This window comes from Apostichopus japonicus, chromosome 12 (genome assembly GCF_037975245.1).
Source record: "Apostichopus japonicus isolate 1M-3 chromosome 12, ASM3797524v1, whole genome shotgun sequence".
NCBI classification, from domain to species: Eukaryota; Metazoa; Echinodermata; class Holothuroidea; order Aspidochirotida; family Stichopodidae; genus Apostichopus; species Apostichopus japonicus.
Genome location: NC_092572.1, coordinates 6,995,624 through 7,015,931, shown reverse-complemented (window position 1 = coordinate 7,015,931; position 20,308 = coordinate 6,995,624). Strand labels below are relative to the sequence as shown.

At 40.1% G+C, this 20,308-nt stretch overlaps 1 protein-coding gene across 7 annotated transcripts in view; it reads right to left on the bottom strand.

Annotated features, from left to right (window-relative positions):
• The window catches only part of LOC139977117 (angiopoietin-1 receptor-like), a 38,529-nt gene that overhangs the window by 11,928 nt on the left and 6,293 nt on the right, over nucleotides 1-20,308 (bottom strand). For all 7 annotated transcript variants that reach the window (XR_011796432.1, XR_011796433.1, XM_071986211.1 and 4 more), the window contains exons 4-16: nucleotides 19,652-19,786; nucleotides 18,295-18,432; nucleotides 17,660-17,788; nucleotides 17,364-17,482; nucleotides 16,313-16,487; nucleotides 11,441-11,719; nucleotides 10,472-10,780; nucleotides 10,091-10,167; nucleotides 9,619-9,835; nucleotides 7,343-7,636; nucleotides 6,563-6,856; nucleotides 2,319-2,615; nucleotides 1,612-1,905 (exon numbers count right to left, since the gene is read on the bottom strand). Coding sequence is in view for 5 of the 7 variants with exons in the window: in XM_071986211.1 (XP_071842312.1) it covers nucleotides 1,612-1,905; nucleotides 2,319-2,615; nucleotides 6,563-6,856; nucleotides 7,343-7,636; nucleotides 9,619-9,835; nucleotides 10,091-10,167; nucleotides 10,472-10,780; nucleotides 11,441-11,719; nucleotides 16,313-16,487; nucleotides 17,364-17,482; nucleotides 17,660-17,788; nucleotides 18,295-18,432; nucleotides 19,652-19,786 (2,757 nt within the window). In the remaining 2 variants the exon portion in view is untranslated. The remainder of the gene's footprint in view (nucleotides 1-1,611; nucleotides 1,906-2,318; nucleotides 2,616-6,562; nucleotides 6,857-7,342; nucleotides 7,637-9,618; nucleotides 9,836-10,090; nucleotides 10,168-10,471; nucleotides 10,781-11,440; nucleotides 11,720-16,312; nucleotides 16,488-17,363; nucleotides 17,483-17,659; nucleotides 17,789-18,294; nucleotides 18,433-19,651; nucleotides 19,787-20,308) is intronic.

The window sequence follows — 20,308 nt, the reverse complement described above, 5'->3', positions numbered from 1 at the left end:
CGTTGGCGTTGGCGTTGTTGGAGATGCCAATGTCCAGCACGAACCTTCATCTGCTTGTTCAGATGTTCGCATGCGTGGCCTGCTCCAACAGATACCAACGGGATCTCGTTCTTGGTGACGAATATGTTACCAGCTTCCAGTTCCTTCCAGGTGTTGGGGTGGTTGGTTCTCAGGTCATACATGTCTGCGATGTATCGGGGCCAGAGTCGCTTGTACTTGATTCGGTCCATAGCAAAGAACATCTTGCTCAGTGCTTCTCCAGCTTCGAGATGGAGCGCAAGGTCAGCATTCCTGAATGCTGCCACGAAGAACAGGACCGTCTCTACTCGGTGTATGTAGTTCATCATTGATTTGAACATGGCATTCTTCGATCTATCAGTCTCCCAGTCCTTGAATGTCTGTCAGCAGTGGTCATGGCTTGAAGGAGCGTGGTGTTGGCTTCTTTCAGGGATTCGGCCTTCGTACATTTCTCCCCTTCCGTGCAGGCAGCTTCTACTTCCTCCGTTACTTCCAAACAGGCGTCTTTCAGTTGTGGGTTGTCTGTGAAGAATTCCTCCAGTGCCATCTCATAAAGTGCTACATATGAGTATATGTGGGCACGGAGAGCGCGCTTGTAGTGGTCGCATTTCAGGATCTGCCTTGTTATGATGATGCATCCCGGTATTTAGTTCCACATTTCCAAATTTGGGCACCTATGACTGCCTAAAATATACTAAGACCTAGATAATTTCAATGGCTTCAAAACAAGTGGTAGGGCGAGTTGATAGCTCGAACTCGTTTAGCCGTTAAAACCAGGACTCTATGTCACCTAGAAGTTGAGATACTGAGAAACGCCCATTCTTAAGGCGGCCATTTTGAAAATCCAAGATGACCGCGGTGTTGTTACGTTTAGCTTATTGTACTTGGTACCACTAGATTCCTTGCCCCTACAAATGTAGGTTTAGCCGTTAAAAGATAGCCGCCATATATGTGTCCGGCAAATGGTAAACATTGGTTTTCTGCTTGTTACACTATACATCATTGATGATCATTGATGATGACACTATACAGTTTCCAAAAATGTATAGATTTGCAAATCTCCCAAAAATTCCAACGAATTTATAATTCTGAACATAGTGAGCCTGACTAGTATATCATTGTTATTTTTCGGTAACCATGGCATATTCCAGTAAAGTGAGAAGAGAGGTGTAAATTTAGAAAGTAATAATATGTGAAACAACCGTTTTAATAAATATTTTTAGAACGAATGGCCATAACATATAGCAAATATCGGACGTGTTTCATACCGTTGCTTTGAAAATAACACTATACTAAATTCTATTTTGATATTATACCGCACTTTTATACTATTGTCTTATACTATTGTCTTATACTATTGCCTTATACTATACTACTAGTATGCTATACTGCACTGTACTGTACTGCACTATACTATTCTGTTCTGTACGGTACTGTACTGTACTTCCATGTACTGTACTGTATACACTAAACTGTATTACACTAGATTACACTAAACTACACTAGACTAGATTAGCTTAGACTAGACTAGACTTTACTAGGCTAGACTAGACTATTACACTACTATAATTAAGAAAAAGTAAAACCATTTACACCACTCTTTGGTAGTGACTGACTGTGATTCCACTGGACCCGTTAGCATCGTCACCGCACCGATGGATATGACGTAATCGGTTGCTGGTTGGAGGTTAGTCACTGAGTAACTGCTTTTGTTAGGATCCACCCGTTCGACTTTTACGTCTGCTAGACTGGTCCCTGGTTGAGACTTGGCAGCTGAGATATTGTAATACCGTATCAGACCACTGTCATTCTGCGGTCGTTGCCAAGTAACCGACACTGAGTCATGCGATATGGTATGAACATCAAGTTCTCTCACGGGACCAGGGCCTGCATAAGGAGACAATTTATATATACATGTATCAATATATATGTATATTTATATGTATTCAATACCCATCAAGAAATTAGGTATAGCAAAACATTTTTTTTTCTTAATTTCCAAACGCTAAATTTGTAAAACAATTAAAATCCTGATTTTTGTCCCATAGTTTTCATTACGTTCAAATATGTGACCGTTAATAACGCGGTAACCCAAGTTGTGATCACTGACACATCATGCTCAACGGTCATACAATAATTTTGCATAACTGCAATAACTCTTAAAACTGGAAAACGAGGAGAGAGTTAAATAAAACTAATTAAATACAGATGTAGGCTATATAGACATTCATCGTTACAATAGGTATTCAAAAACTATTAGAAATAAAACTCAAAAGTGATTCAAAGTGATATGAAATTACCTGGCACCGTACTGGCTATAACATCGTTACTCCAAACTCCTGGACCAACGGATGTATATCCTCTCACATTGAAGATGTACGGTGTTCCATCCTTTAGTTTATCAAACATTACCCTTTCTCGGGTAACGTTGTGCGTGACTGGTGGCACGTCACTACTTGTTACCGTAGAGTCTTGGAGCTTGGTTTCGTACATTCGAATGACTCCGTTTCGTTCTGATTCGGTAATCTCATCGAAGGTGAATGTGAGAGTTGTTTCGCTTGACTCACCCCGTATATTTGTTGGAGCAGCAGATGGATCTACAAACAGTAAAAAACCTGTGTATTCGGCCACTTTAAATTACGAGACATACCACCAGAAAGAGAACTTGAGTAGCCTCACATACCACGGCACTAACCTGTTCCCCAATGGCACTTACCCTTCCCCATGCTACCCTCCCAGCACATTGCCTCTCCCCGGTCTACCTTCATAGCCTATATGATGATAAAATGGTTTAAGACTTTCCATCATATTATTTTCATTGTATTAGACGGATAATGCCACCTTATGGAATAAGCAGATTAAAAATAAAGAAGTAAATCAAATAAGAAATAAATATAATAAAATAAATATATAAAAGTAAGTTGACCTGACGTTTCGATCCTAGCAGGATCTTCTTCAGAGGCTAAATGACAAGTCACAGTACAGTAACAGAAGGAACAAAAAAAAATGCGCAGAATACAGACAGGTCAATGAGCATTGTGAACACAATACTATGGATGAAAAGGGATTATAAGTCGACAAGGGATGGAGAGAAGAAAGCTTCAGGGAAGAGAAGAGGTAGGAGATAAACTGGAGAGGGACAAAGACAGAAAGTTGTGGAGTGGTTTTGGTTTCGCCAACATACTGGATGCCGCAATCTCTATAGGAGATTAGATAGATGACATTGTTGGTAGTGCAAGTGATGTGACCCTTAGTCTTGTGTGTGAGTTGCATGCTGTGGCTGGTGATGGAGTTGGATTCAACAATGTGTTGGCTGCAGACGATGCATCTGGAAGTACGATCACATTTGAAAGCACCATGCTGAATGGGTGAGGAATTAGAAGTTAGAGGTGGAACAGCAGCACGCACAAGAAGGTCTCGTAGGTTGCGTGGACGTTTGTAGGCGAGGGTGGATTTTTCAAGGACGGCTGGTTGGAGTCTATCTGAAGTGAGGAGAAAATTGTGGTTGTTAGAGGTGATTTTCTGAAGAGGGGGAAAGGAACAACCAGGGGCAGCTTGTTGTCGCAATCTCGTCCCTTTTTGTCCTTCATTGCCAAAGTAGATGATCTGGAAAGGGAGCGGACTCTCTGAATGGCTGCACACATCCTTCTGGCACTATGGCCCTGGAAGTAAGATGCTTTACTAAAGCATCTGTATGGCGAATGAAAGAGGAATTGTTAGAGCAAATGCGACGAAGCCGAAGTGCTTGACTGTAGGCAATTCCAGACTTAAAGTGACGGGGATGGCAGTTTGAAGAATGGAGATACTGGTGTGTGTCTGCGGGCTTGGTGTATAAGTCTGTAGAAAGAGAACCGTGTTCCTTGCGAACAGTCACATCGAGGAAGTTAACCTGTTGGTGAGAGTAATCAGAGGTGAATTTTAAGGTGCTGTGGAAAGAATTGATGTGATTGATGAAAGTGAGCAGGCTATCCTCATCACTGGTCCAAACGAAAAAATGTTATCAATGTAGCGCCACCAGATAAGAGGACGGCAGGGAGCTGTACTTAGCATGCGTTCTTCAAGGTTACAAATAAACAGGCATGCATAGGAAGGAGCCATCCTGGTTCCCATGGCAGTCCCGTGTCTTTGAAGGTAATGCTCTTCCATGAATATGAAGTTGTTTTTTGGTGAGAACCTGTTGCATGAGAACTTTGATGTCAGAGATGGGTGGACAAGGGTGGACCTTCTTAGACAGGGCTGCACATGTTGCTGCGATACCTTCAGCACGAAGAATGTTAGTGTAAAGAGAGGCGACGTCGAAAGTATCGATAATGGCTGTACTGGGGATTTGCTTCTTAATATCTTCAAGTTTACTGAGGAAATCTGGAGTGTCATGGATATAAGAATTAATCTGAGGAACAGGTAGGTTTGATGAAGTGGTCGACAAACAAGGATATCTTCTCGGTTGGGGACCCATTGCCTGAGATGATAGGCCTACCAGGGTTACCAGGCTTGTGAAATTTGGGCAGGAGATAAAACCTGGCTGCCTTACAGTCTGTGGAAGGGAGGAAAGAAACAACCTTCTTAGAGATCTGGTTCCGCTGGTACAAATCAGTGATGGTCTGTTTTATCTGCTGGGAGAAAATAACTGTGGGATCAGAATCAAGAAGAGTGTAAATATCGCTGTTGGAGAGATGACGCATAGCTTCTTTGATGTAATCCTGTCGATCCTGGATGACAACTGCAGAACCTTTGTCGGCTGGCTTGATGATAATGTCACCGGGAGACATCAGTGGGGAGAGTGCCGTACGCTCATCTCTTGGAAGGTTGCCGTGTGTTCTGCGGAGAGGAGAGTTTGACTGGTTAGCCTCTGAGCTGACGACATGTGTAAGCTTCTAAAACAGGGAGTACTCTGTTCTTAGAAGGCATCCAAGAACTTTTCTTGTAGAAGGGTACCCGTTCAGTAGGAGGTTCATCTAGGAAAAACTCACGAAGGCGAATTCTGCGAAAGAAATGAGTAACATCTTGGCTCAGTTCCGCTTGGTCAAATGATGGAGGAGTAGGACAGAAGTTGAGTCCTTTGGAGAGAAGCCTAAGGTCTGCACTGGTAAGAGTAGAAGAAGATAAGTTAACAACTGCAGTTGAGGATGGTGGCTCAGACTCAGGTGGAGTCTGGGGCCTCCTAAAACGGTTGCAAGCGGTACGTTCGCGTCTTTTCTGAAGGTCAACCATTTTCTTCTTTCTGTGAGTTCAATGTTCTGCTGAGACAAACACAAATTAATTGTGTTAGTGTACTGAGTTCATTCGTCATCGGTGCAGCATGACTGTAATTCAAGCTTCAGTCTCAAGATATCATCGTTGAGGCTATCTAAGGACGATTGTCAGTGTTTGGTGAGGATGTTTATGAGACGGGTGGAGGTGCTGTGTAAGACTCGGTTCCACTCTCTCTGGAGTCCTGCTGGTTGGTTCAAAAAATAAAATAAATAGAAATCAAGAAAGAACAAATTTGATAGAACCGTTTTATTAATACTTTTAGAATACATGCCCATAATATTGTATCGAGACAGCGGTCTCCATCCCTCGTTGTTTACTCTCTCGCTCAGCTTGTATGCATCAGCCAATTAATTATTTATGATTTTTTGGCAGTAGGCCAGATGATCACCCATGCCCATGCGTATGGAATTTACCCAAGCTTCCTTCCTGCGGGGATTTCCCCGCGCGAAGCACTCTGATTGGTCACTAGTCTCCCATATGTGCGTGATTATTAGCAGTGAATTAGGCAAACGTCATGATTTTAGGCGTGGCAACTGTCCATCTCCCCTTCGCAGACAATTAGCCCAAGATGGCACCTTCCACGTGTAGATTCACTGACGTACAGGGCGACGAGGCGAGAAGTCGTGTAAATCTAATTTATTTCGATTTGTGTGATAAAGTTAGCGTTATTTTTAATTGGCGTTGGGTTGTTACTAGCTGGTAACGAGCAAGGAATCAGTAAAGGACAAATGCCTCCTAGAAAAGCTGCATACATGGACTGATCAGGGATCCCGGCAAAGACCGACCACACCAAAAGGGACCAGTAGCGTTACAATATATAGCATATATCGAAAGTGCTCAATACCGTTGCTCTGAACCATTATACACTATACTATTCTACTATGATATTATACTATTGTCTTATACCATACTATACTATTAGTATGCCAAACTATACTATACTATTGGTATGCTATACTATATTATACAACACCTAATTGTATTCTGGTCATTTGATTGGTCAATTGCTCGTTGATTGCATGCAATCTGTTGCATGAGTGCATTTTACATCCAAATATATCCAATTTTGAAGGTGCTGTGTAAAACAAAAAATGAATGGTTTCCATTCGTTGAAAGATGTAATTTGTTCCATTCAACTCGGATTCGCCTGGTTAAATGGAACATTCCATCTTTCAACTCGTGAAATATTTGCACTATTGCACCTATACCATTCATTGTTTGTATACTACACTATATTATACTGTAATATACTATAACACTATTGTAATTAAGAAAAAGTAAAACCATTTACACCACTCTTTGGTCGTGACTGACTGTGATTCCACTGGACCCGGTAGCACCGTCACCGCACCGATGGATATGACGTAATCGGTTGCTGGTTGGAGGTTAGTCAATTTGTAACTGCTCTCGTTAGGATCCACCTGTTCGACTTTTACGTCTGATAGACTGGTCCCTGGTTGAGACTTGGCAGCCGAGATATTATAATATCGTATCAGACCATTCTCAATCAGCGGTCGTTGCCAAGTAACAGACACAGAATCATGTGATATGGTATCGATGTGGAAGTCTCTCACGGGCCCAGGGGCTGCAAAAGGAGACAATATATATATATATATATATATGCAAGTTCATCACGCATTTATTCTCATATTATAGAGCTATTATACGGAGTTCTGAATATAGCATATAGAATATAGCATGCAAAAACAAGAAAAATGGCGAGGCTTCCTGTTAGCACGTCGGCTTTTAGTTAATACAAGTACTCTTGAAGTACACGTCCTTAGCGAGTACCAAGTACGATTACTTTATCATGCACCTCCCAGGACTGAATGACGAGTACCTGTACTCGAATGCTATAGTACCGGGTATTTTCACCAAGTATACTCGAGTACTACAACACTGTTGATTACCGAATGCGATGTGTACTTTAAACAGAGTGTCTGTGAATTACAGCATGCTAACACTGTATTAGGCAATATACAGCAAGGTGTATACCTGTACTATACTATACAATACTATAAGGTACTATACTATTACACTATTATAATTAAGAACAAGTAAAACCATTTACACCACTCTTTGGTCGTGACTGACTGTGATTCCACTGGACCCGATAGTATCGTCACCGCACTGATGGATATGACGTAATCGGTTGCTGGTTGGAGGTTAGTCATTAAGTAACTGCTCTCGTTAGGATCCACCTGTTCGACTTTTACGTCTGATAGACTGGTCCCTGGTTGAGATCTGGCAGCTGAGATGTTGTAATATCGAATCAGACCATTCTCATTCTGCGGTCGTTGCCAAGTAACAGACACAGAATCATGTGATATGGTATCAACGTGGAAGTCTCTCACGGGCCCAGGGGCTGCAAAAGGAGACAATATATATATATATAAATATAAATATATATGTATATTTATATATATTCAATACCCATTCAGAAACTAGGTATAGCTAAACAGTTTTTTTTTCTTAATTTATATATATATATATATATATATATATATATATATGCAAGTTCATCACGCATATATTCTCATCTTATAGTGCTATTATACGGAGTTCAGAATATATCATGCAAAAAGATCGAAAAATAGCGGGGCTTCCTGTTAGAACGTCGGTTTTTACTTAATATAAGTGCCCTTGAAGTACACGTCCTTAGCAAATAACGAGTACCTGTTCTCGAATGCGAGTACCGAGTATTTTCACCAAGTATACTCGAATACTAATGTGATATGTACTTTTAACAGAATGTCTGTGAATTACAGCATGCTACCATGGTATCAAGCAATATACAGCCAGGTGTATACATAGTTGTTAATGTAGATATGTATTTGATCTTGATAAGCAATAATGTAATTGACAATACTAGGGATACTTGGGGCACTGCAGGCTTGTCAAAGCTATGGTTAAAGGCATTGAAGACTCGCCCAAACCGCGTCCCGTGCTCTGAAAAAGTTAACTTTCCGTTGCTTGCAAACGAAGTTTTCTTCTGGTCGCTACAAATGCAGACGGTAATGAGACGTGATACCTTGTGATATTTTATCTAGACATGAGATGTCCATCGCTGCTATGTACACTGTGTTGTGGGTATTGACCGTAGCTGTATGTATAGTACTTCTCTTACACCTCATTCGAAACTAGGTCAGATTATCAGCATGGGACGTTTCTGTGTGCACGAGTCTTCAAACCCTTTAAGCCAAGGCGTGGGGCTTCACTTCAAATAAAGACATAGAGGAACGCGGTTCTCTAATACGTATAGTCAAAGATCTGCTTCATTGGCTCCAAATATAGCACGCTATAGCTAGGAAAGTTTTGTGATTACGTAATCGACCTGCCACGGTCGTAAATCCACCTCAGGCTATACAAATAGCCTGCATAGCTTCTTAACATCATTAGGCTATTCGTGTAAACACTGTGTGGAAATATGTTCATGTGTGTATGTATGTATGTTAGATCCTCCTTCAAGCAGGAACTCGCGAAGCTGATCGAAGTCAGTCTCTTACATTCATATTTAACGTCCATGATTATGGATTGTCAATTGTCAACAACTCTGTAACTGGACGACAGACATTAATCTGGGAGTGACTCGAACCGGGGACCTTATGATTGAAAGGCACCGGCGTTAACCACTGAGCTAACACTCCTAAATTAACGTGAGGGTTAGATAGAGTGTTAGTTTCTTTATGATTGGTAATACTGGAAAGTAAGGAAAATTATCCGTCAAGTTTGTTAGAAAAATTCTCGTTTTACTACAAGTAGTTAAGGTTTGATTAAATATTAGCTATTTACAATGGTATGTATTCGAACCAATTTCGGGACCTTTTATACCGTTACAAAATCCGATTTACTCTAACAATGCAAGAGAGAAACTTGTATGTACGATTTAAGGTCCAAATTTAATTATTTTTAATACGGAATATTTGGATTAACTATTACTGTATTCTCACAGTAGACAATTTAATTTAAACGACACGGAAGAAAAGGTACCACGTAGGTAGAAGGCAGGCAACGGCAGTAGAGAACCGTCCATATGAACACCATATATGTGTTTATTATTTATTAAGCCTGAAAGATAAATCGTTTAGTATAAACATTTCTAATTTATTTGTTAAAAACCTACTTTCCCCCAGCTTTAGTAATAAATATGTGAAATTGATATTAAACAAAGCTTTTATGGCAAATACTGCCATTTAAAATAATCCTCTTCCTTTCAGCATATTCCTAAACTTAACAGCCGACCAGCAACATATATTCTCCATCTTGTTTCAATCACAGTTCATTCACAGGTTGTTGTTGTTGTGACAATATTTGCCATTTAGAAAGAACAATAGCAGCCCCACATACCTCCTTCTTTTGTTCTCTTTTGCATAGTGTTACTGGCTGGTCCTTCATAACCGCAGTTCATTAACTTCACTTGTACTACGTATGTCTGGTACTGTTGGAGACCCCTGAGGACGTATGACGTAGCAGACACGTCATTTACTTCAACGTCTTCGAAAACGTATTGATCCACCGAACGGTAGTAAATATTGATTCTATCGAAGGCTTGTCCGACAGGATTCTGAGTGGACAAACATATCAGAGGACGTCGAGTTGGTTACTTTATTAGAGAGTGAAGTTTTTTTTTTTATTCATAACACATCAATAAAGGGCTAAGGTTTTGAGTGGAATTTTGGTGTGTGACAGAGGCAATTGATTACACAAGGTAGGCTACACATGCTGCTGGAGAATTTGAACATGGAGTGAACTTCCTTTTCGGGAGGCAACTCCGAGATTTGACAATGAATTTTTGAACGAGCTAGTTTTTTTTTGTTACCTGCCACTCTATGCGTAGAGATGTTGAGTCTAGTCCAACAGTCGATAAATCTTGAAGAGCAACGGAACTTGATGGCGCTAAGTATAAAGAGAGAGAGGGGCATTTTTTGAATTGCGTAATCACGGTAGCGTGCAATGTCAAATGGGGTAAGTTGGCTAGAGTTCACTATATAGTCTACCAGAGACTAGGTGTTGTTAAAAACAACAATAATGATAACAATAAATGAAACCAAACAAGTAAGCAAAAGCTGTTGAGATATAATTAAGAATCCAACTTTCCTTATTTCGCTCAAACATCGCAGTCAATTATTAAATATATACATGTCATAATGGACCTCCAGTGAGATGGATCTTTCACTATTTAGTTCAAGATAAGATTTACCTGAGCAGAGAGTTCGGAAGGTAAAAACAGGCCCAGGTTCACCTCGACCCTCGTCTCTGATACCTGGACGTAGTAATACAACCCTAACTTCATATTGAGTCTCGGCTTTCAAATTCTCCAGTCGATAGGTAGTAGTGCTCGGAGGGAGTTTCCCTGTATTGCTCCAAGTTGGACTTGTGGACTGTTTATACTCAACGATCATGTTTGTAAGCGGGCCATCACCAACGAAAGGTATTGTATTCAGGTATAAACTGACAACGCCGTTTCTATTGCTGATAAGGGAAGGCGCTCGCCCGGGGACAGGCTGATCTGTTCAAAAAGAAAATGTAAATTGCAAGAAATATGTCAGAAATAACACTTTTTACCCCTATCACAGATGATGAATAATTGTTTTTAGTTTCTATTCTAGGAAAAGATTTGATGACATTATTTTCTTACTTGTTGACCTTGTTTCTGTTCCTTAACAGAAGATAATAAAGAGTATGAGAAATCCGATATAAGAGATTAAAAAAGGGGCTGTCAAAAAAATCGTGAAGGACAGAATTTTGATCTAAACATTCATATTTGTATACCTAGTAGCAAAAATTACAATAGCCAAGATAATACTAAACATGAACAACTCTCAACTACCAGCTTTAACTTCCAATGCCACAGAATTTAGATTATGACAAATGAAATGCAAAAGGAAATCTGTCTCAACTTGAAGACGTGTTATTCAGTGACACTCCATAAGTCTTATGTATCTTTTAAACGTTTCCATTTCACGCTTTCCAAGATTGTATTGTTTTTTGCACAACCGAAAACTGACTACCATTTTGAAAGCATTTAAAGCTGGAACTTACACCCATCGAGAACATTATCCAGCAATAACATTATTAACTTCCCCTACTAACGCTACAAAGTAGGACTTCTATTTGATTTACACCCTTTAAAAATTTGATTAATACATTTGACGAATGCACCACTTACCTAGCACGTTCAATTCGGCGTTCTTTTCAGTTTGACCTGATTGGCTCGTAGCCACGCAAGTGAACACCCCTTCGTTTTTGTCGAGGGCGTCAATATGGAATAAGTAAAATGGACTTCCCGGGGAATGGATACTGTGTGAGAATAAATCACCCTGTTCGTTTCTCAACTTAACATCCATCTCCATGCCTGCCATGGGGGCAACGCTGCATTCCATGGATGCAGTGGTATCTCGGTTTGCTTCAACGTTATCAAACCAATTGATTGTAGGGAATGGTCCTCCTGTAAATCACCAAACGTTAATGACTTTTAAAGTTACGTTTTTCCTTCAAGTCTCAATGTGTGTTTGCCAAATTTAAACTTCGACTTTTCCAGCTTACTGCCCTAAAAGCTCAGTGAAAATAACAAAAATGCGCCAATCAAATCTTTTTGTTTTGTTTACGACCGTAAGGCATAAGACTTAGGAGTACATATCGGTTACATTTGTGCAATCACCTAGCTGATATGGGCGGTCGCAGTGATTTTATGGTAAATCGTTCGTGCCTTAAGGGCAACAGAAAATAAATTTCTTTCTTTCGATTGCGACAGCTTCTCTCCATTAAAACCTACTTGGTCAGAGTGCATTTAGAATACGAAACATTGAATCTGCTTCGGAAGTTTGTTTCCGAAATTAATCATCAAACACGTATTGAGACCTTAAAACCTAAAGAAATACAATCAAAAGATGATGGTTAGATCTGCAAATGAAATCCCACTATGGCATGATGCACTTATCCAAAGAAATTGAATAGAAAATGTCGTATTTTTCAATAATCGAAAACAACCGACAAAAAAAAGAAGAAGAAACTGGAGATTGGATATAGGATCTGCTCTTGTTTAACAAGCTCTGTCGTTTTGTTATCCAATGAAGCCCGTGAGTTAGACACAATGGCAGCTTTAATGACATCCCAAATCTTGTGTGCAAAATATAATTTAAGCTACGATAACTAGGCGATAAACTTAACAGATAGCCGAACACTGCATCAGGGGCATCAAGATCATCTATTAGAATTTGTTGTTAATTGTTGTAAACATTTCATCTCTCCTTTTTTATATTTTGCTTGCTTAATTCATACTTTGCTAACTTTTCAAAAATTGTTACTCGTTTGGTCAATGCATGATTCTAGGTTCTACTGCGCACTTCATGCCTTTAATAGTCAAAAGAGATTTTGAATATATTTACTGCATATCTCAACAAGACAAACTTTTTGTGAGTACGTATTCATATTGTTATTCTAGCATAGTTACATGTACTCATTCTCACGGATTGGTCATCATACTAGCACTATAGGGTATTGTAAAAGTTTGTATCGTAACTATATAGTGCAACGTAATATTACGTATGCGCGCACTCGTGCTTATAACAGTACTTATACCAAAGGCAGTTCAATTTTTCAATTTAAATTTCAAATTTATTGTCATATGTTTGTACAAGATTAATACAAAAAAAAAGTAACATTACAGTAGGAAGGTTAACATATGAAGGACACTAGAATAAACTGCAAGGCTGTTTTCACAGCTAGTGACCAAGTATAGAAATAAGAAACAAAGAAACACTTAAGTTAAGTTCAGAGATGGAAGAAAGAGAGAGAAAATCCGAAGAAGAAGAAAAAGAAGAAAACCGGACGGACAGAAGAACTAAAAGAGAAGAACAAGAGACAAGAAGTATAGCAAAGACTTGCTGTTTTACATCTACAACTACCACTACTACTATTTTGTGTAAAGGTAAGTTGGTCTGACGTTTTGATCCTAGCAGTATCTTTTTCAAAGGCTAAATGACAAGTAACAGTAACAGAAGGGACAAAACGTCAGGGTAACTTACTTTTACACATTCTCATACATAGGCTCTTTAGTGGATAAGCAGTTGGCTAAAAATTTTATTTTATTTTTATTTCAGCTGCTCTGTTATATTTTCCTTTTGGGTGGTCCTCCTTATCTACTCTGTATTTGTACTTGTATTCTTATGGTTCAGTTTTTCATTTCATTTGATCATTTACTCATCCCGCTGCTTTCAGAAATTTGATGCAGAAATCACAGCGCTATTCTTTCTATCTTTGCAACTACAGGTTCTACTCTCTCTCCCGCATTATTTCCTCAGGTATACAGGTTACACACCAACCAGCACTAGGGACACTCCCTCCAGGACTCCAGAGAGAGTGGAACTGAGTCATACACATTACCTCCACCCGTCTCATCAACATCATCACCAAACACTGCCAATCGTCCTTAGATAGCCTCAACGATGATATCTTGAGGCTGAAGCTTGATTTACAGTCATGCTGCACCGATGACGAATGGACTCAGTACACTAACAAAATTAACTTGTGTTTGTCTCAGCAGAATATTGAACTCACAGAAAGAAGAAAATGATTGACCTTCAGAAAAGACGCAGACGTACCACTTCCAACCGTTTTAGAAGGCCCCAGACTCCACCTGAGTCTGAACCACCATCCTCAACTGCAGTTGTTAACTAATCTTCTTCTACTCTTACCAGTGCAGACTTTAGGCTTCTCTCCAAAATGACTCAACTTCTGTCCTAATCCTCCGTCATTTGATCAAGCGGAAATGAGCCAAGATGTTACTCATTTCTTTCGCAGAATTCGCCTTCTTGAGTTTTCCTACATGATCCTCCACCTGAACGGGAACCCTTCTACAAGAAAAGTTCTTGGATGCCTCCTAAGAACAGAGTCTCTGTTTTAGAAGCCTACACACAAGTCGTCAGCTCTGGGACTAACTAGTCAAACTCTCTTCTCCGCAGAACACACGACAACCTTCCAAGAGATGAGCGTACAGCACTCTCCTCACTGATGTCTCGCGGTGACATTATCATCAAGCCAGCCGACAAAGGTTCTGCAATTGTCTTCCATGATCGACAGGATTACATAAAGGAAGCCATGCGTCATCTCTTCAACAGCGATATTTACACTTTTCGTGATTCTGATCCCACAAATAATTTCTCTCAGCAGATAAAACAGACCATCACTGGTATGTACTAGCGGAACCAGATCTCTAAGATGGCTGTTTCCTTCCTTTCTCCCGCAGACTGTAAGGCAGCCAGGTTTTATCTCCTGCCCAAAATTCACTAGCCTGGTAACCCTGTTAGGCCTATCATCTCAGGCAATGGGTCCCCCACCGAGAAGATATCCTTGTTTGTGGACCACTTCATCAAACCTTTAGTTCCTCAGATTAACTCTTACATCCATGACACTCCAGATTTCCTCAGAAAACTTGAAGATATCAAGAACCAGATCCCTAGTACAGCCATCATCGGTACTTTCTCTTTACACTAACGTCCCTCATGCTGAAGGTATCGCAACCACATATGCAGCCCTGTCTACGAAGGTCCACTCTTGTCCACCCATCTCTGACATCAAAGTTCTCATGCAACAGGTTTTCACCAAAAACAACTTCACGCTCATGGGCAAGCATTACCTTCAAAGACACGGGACTGTCATGTGTACCAGGATGGCTCCTTCCTTTGCTTGACTGTTTATGTCTAGCCTTGAAGAACGCATGCTAAGTACAGCTCCCTGCCGTCCTCTTATCTGGTGGCGCTACATTGATAACATTTTTTCGTTTGGACCAGTGATGAGGATAGCCTGCTCACCTTCATCAATCACATCAATTCTTTCCACAGCACCATCAAATTCACCTCTGATTACTCTCACCAACAGGTTAACTTCCTCGATGTGACTGTTTGCAAGGAACACGGTTCTCTCTCTACAGACTTATACACCAAGCCCGCAGACACACACCAGTATCTCCATTCTTCAAGCTGCCATCCCCGTCACTGCAAGTCTGGAATTGCCTACAGTCAAGCACTTCGGCTTCGTCGCATTTGTTCTAACAATTCCTCTCTTTCATTCGCCATACAGATGCTTTAGTAAAACATCTTACTTCCAGGGCCATAGTGCCAGAAGGGTGTGTGAAGCCATTCAGAGAGTCCGCTCCCTTTCCAGATCATCTACTTTGGCAGTGAAGGGCAAAAAAAGGACGAGATTGCGACAACAAGCTCCCCTTGGTTGTTACCTTCCACCTAAATCTTCCTCCTCTTCAGCAAATCACCTCTAACAACCACAACATTCTCCTCACTTCAGATAGACTCCAACGAGCCGTCCCTGAAAAATCCACCATCCCCTACAGGCGACCACGCAACCTACGAGACCTTCTTGTGCGTGCTGCTGTTCCACCTCTAACTTTTAACCCTACATCCATTCAGCATGGTGCTTTCAAATGTGATCGTACTTCGAGATGCATCGTCTGCAGCCACCACATTGTTGAATCCAATTCCCTCACCAGCCACAGCATGCAACTCACACACAAGACTAAGGGTCACATCACTTGCACAACTACTAATGTCATCTATCTGATCTCTTGTAGAGTTTGCGGCATCCAGTATTTTGGCGAAACCAAAACCACCCTCAAGAAGCGATTCAATTGTCACATACCAACAGTCAACACCATGAAGACTGAGACCCCAGTTGGAGAACACTTTTCTTTCTTTCTTTCTTCCCTCCATCCCTTGTCTACTAATCCCCTTACATCTATCTCTTTGTGTTCACCATGCTCATTAACCTGTCTGTATTCTGTGCGTGCTTTTGTCCCTTCCGTTACTGTTTTGAAGAAGATCCTGCTAGGATTGAAACGTCAGGCTAACTTACTTTTACACATTCTCTTACACAGGCTCTCTAGTGGATAAGAAGTTTGCTAACAGTTTTATTTTATTTTGACTACAGCTATTTTGGTAGGAGATGAAGGGAATCAATTTGGGTAATGGAATCAATAGAATGTTGGACGAATATGCGGAAGAGATGTCAGGAATATATAGATACTCACCTATTGCAATCACTGTCTCTTTGTAAGTATATGTATTATCGCGATAGTCAACGAAGCAAGTAAAATCCCAGTTCCCGGCAATGCCAAACGGTGTCACACTCCATAGTTTATATGACCCATAGAAACCAACAACATATAGATTTGTATTCGGCGGCATTGGGCTAGGATTAGTAATCTTTAAGAGAAGGAGAAGAACGAATTAGAGGTTAACATGATACAATTGCAAACGCTTGCATGGGGGAAATAAGAATCACAGTGGTCCAAAATATAATAGAAATTAGATGAGGTGGTCATGAGTAGCTGAAAGTTGAGTTATAATGCTTTCTTGGTCACAAGCGAGAAGCGACAAACATTTTCGGAACTAACAAAAAAATTGACATAGACACTTGGGTCCATGTTGGGCGATTTCAACTTTTCTGTAGTCAGTAAACGTAGCTATTAAATTCAATTGACAGCCAGCTATTCCTTTACATCCTCTCCCGTACCCAGCCATCACCAACCTTTGTGAAGTAAGAGATGCCCGATCTCGTAGTCATAGACAAGATCGGTAAGACCTGGTAATAAACGTAGTATTCAAGTTAGCGTACCTTTATACTTTCCGCGGTTTAGAGATGTTGTCATTGAAATAAAGGGTAAATAACAAATAATTACGAATGATTTTCAGCTCAAATTTCTTATTGCTTCAAGCACGACTCTAATTGGTTACGGCAGTTTTGTTATAAATATAGCAGTTTCATAGTTTTTTGTATCAACCTGAAAGTGGTGAGTTTGACGACCTTTAAAGAGAGAGGAAGGGAAAAAGTGCAATCAGTATCTTTTAGGATCCTGCAAAATTTCAACTAACTTACATAAGTTATTTTTTTATTGAATACAGCCTGTTATGTGACATAGACCCCGAAGTTAGTAGTTTAGTTGTTTACTCATCACTCCTCTCTTACCTGTCATGAACAATTTGATATTTTTTTACAGATACCAAATCTTTCTTTTAACGATAGGAAAATGAAAAGCAGGATTGAACTTATATATTTATAATGAACGTGAACAGGCTAACCTCAATGTGCATGTCCTGTAGAGGGCAGTCCTCAACCTCATAGTCACAGCCACAAGCCAATCCTATCTCAGGATCATCGAACAATCTCACTCTTGTCTGGTTACTTTGAAAGTAAAATTCTGAAAGAAAAACAGAATACAGTAATGAAATGATAATTTAGATAACAATTTGATTTCATTCACGGCCTGCCCGTTTTAGTGATTGCCGCAATGGTATCATATAATAACAGATTCAGATCAGTCTTAGGCATCGTTTTCTCTTGTTAACATCACTTGTGAATCTTAAAGAAAACTCACTTGGACGTTGACAAAATTCACCAATCCATTCATCGGGGCAGATGCAGCCCACGTGACGTTCACAACTCCCACCATTTCGACATCTACAGGTCTCATTACAATTTGCTCCGTAAAGTCCCCAAGGGCATTCTATCAAAAAAGAAGAAACAAATACATGAGTTTGCACGCTGAGGTGATTAGTTACAACTTAGAATATTAAAGTATGTTTATTCCATAACTGTTCTTTTCAGATTCGTTGTGGGGAGGATGTTGAATAGGCAGTTCCTCGCTTGTCTTCGTTTCTTGCAGGAGCATGTATTCTTAGTTATGCGTCTGTACAAGACTATTCAACCATGACATATGTTCAAAAAGTCATCCGGAAAATGCTGGTAGAATTAAATTTGAGATAAGTGGGGCTTTTCTTCTTTATGTTTTTTTTTTTTTTTTTTTTGGGGGGGGAGGGTATGTCAATCAACCAACTTGGTATATATTGTTCGAACAAAGATTGTTCAGTTCAACATTTTTAGAGATACTTAAATCAGTCTGAGACCGTTTTAATATGCAACCTAGATGTCACACCATGTTAATGTTCTAGAAGGTGTTTCTGTGCGTATTTTAATAGATTGTCACTTCAGTTGTTCATGAAGACAACTTACCAACTTCGCATGTGGGTCCAGTCCAGCCTGTCGCACATGAACAACCATAAGGATCGGGCAAACAGAACTGCATAGAGCGACAACTGTCGGCCTGACAAGAATGGTCACACTCTGGTCCATAAACGTTACTTCCACACGCTGAAATACCAGTGATATAATATGATAGAACAAATTGGAGAACAAATAGCGTTTACTTTTAAAGAAATTTGATTCACTGTATATTTTATTTGTAAGCATCCAGGCTAATTTATGAAATACTTTCAGATAAGTCGATTGGTGTTTTGGGTGCAAGCTCTATGTAACCATGTTTTCTGCACGTCGGATGAACGACTTTAATATCTAGTCTGGTGGGTGTTGTGCATTGCACTATCTATGTTGCAAAGGGACCAGACCAGAAAAGTATCCACTTATTTCTGGTTCCTCTGCTTCCATCTTACATAGTTTATTTCGATACTCTATATTTACTGTTTACTCTATCGATTACCATCTATATTTATTCCAAAAAAATGGAATGTAGCAAATAAACTTGATTGATTGAATCTATAATAATCCACAAATGCTACATACTTAAACAAAATCATTATCTCTTACAAGTTAGAACTTTTTCCTATCAACTGATCAGACATCACAACAGGGTAACCTAGATGCGGGTAAATACAATCAGGGGGGTAGGAGCCGGGGAGCAATGGGGCACGTGCCCCTCCACCCACTTTTTTTCCAAAATAGCAAGTGTTCCCTACTAGCAAATAAAATGTGCCCCTTTGATGAAGAACTGTCTTTTGGATATCTTAAGCCTTTGTTAGTTTTAAATAGCGTCACGTGCACCATAATAGTATTGATAGGATACTAACGCATCATATATATTTAAGTGATATGCCGGTGTGTATCGGTTTATAGCATAACGTGTGGTAGTTGTGGAATGAAAAAGTGCCCCTCTGATCTTAAGCACCCACTTTTTAGAAGCTTCCTACTCCCTGTATACAATGCCTATATTTAAATAATACGGCAACTATTTTCTGTTGGTTCAGACACAGTTCACGTATTCCAAAGCGTTTTGCACCATGAGTAAATCGGATACGACCTTTCACCTATCATTCATGATCCTATTAGAAGGGCAAGGTGTTCCAAGTCGCACTTGTTTGTGTGTAGGCCTATTCTGTGTAGTATAATGCTGTATACACTATGATGAGTTGGTACCTGATGAATGGATCGTTTCTTTCTTACAATTGGTACATAATGTATATTTAATGATTATGTTTTAAGATACCTAATCGGTACATAAAAAATAAATGATATAAATACAATGCAATGAAACATATCAATAAAGGACATAAACATGTGTTTTGCATATGCTTACCTTCTTGACAGCGGTAGCCCATGAATCCTGGAGGACAAATACACCTACCAGTGTCTGCATCGCATACACCGTTATGCAGACAATCTAGACATGATTCAGAACAGCCTGGTGGCCCCCAATATCCAGCTGGGCAATCTAAAACAGAAAATTTAATATTGTTAACTTCGGGTCTGTTCAGTGTAGTGTAGTGCAGTGCTATAGGGTGCAATTCAGTGTAGGGTAGTGCAGTGCTTTGGGGTTCAGTGCAGTGTAGAGCAGTGCTTTGGGGTTCATTGTAGTATAGTGCAGTGCTATGAGATGCAGTTCAATGTAGTGCAGTGCTTTGGGCTCATTGCAGTGTAGTACAGTGCTATGGGGTGCAGTTCAGTGTAGTACATTGCTATGGGGTTCAGTTCAGTGTAGTGCTATGGGGTTCAGTGCAGTATAATGCAGTGCTATGGGTACATGTCAGTGTACAGTGCTATATGTGGTTCAGTGCAGTGTAGTGCAGTGATATGGGGTTCAGTGAATGTAGTGTAGTGCTATGGGTGCATTTTAGTGTAGTGCAGTGCCATGGGTTCAGTTCAGTGTAGCGCAGTTCTATGGGGTGCAGTTAAGTATAATGGAGTGCTATGGGGTTCAGTGCATGTAGTGCAGTGCTATGGGGTGCATTTCAAT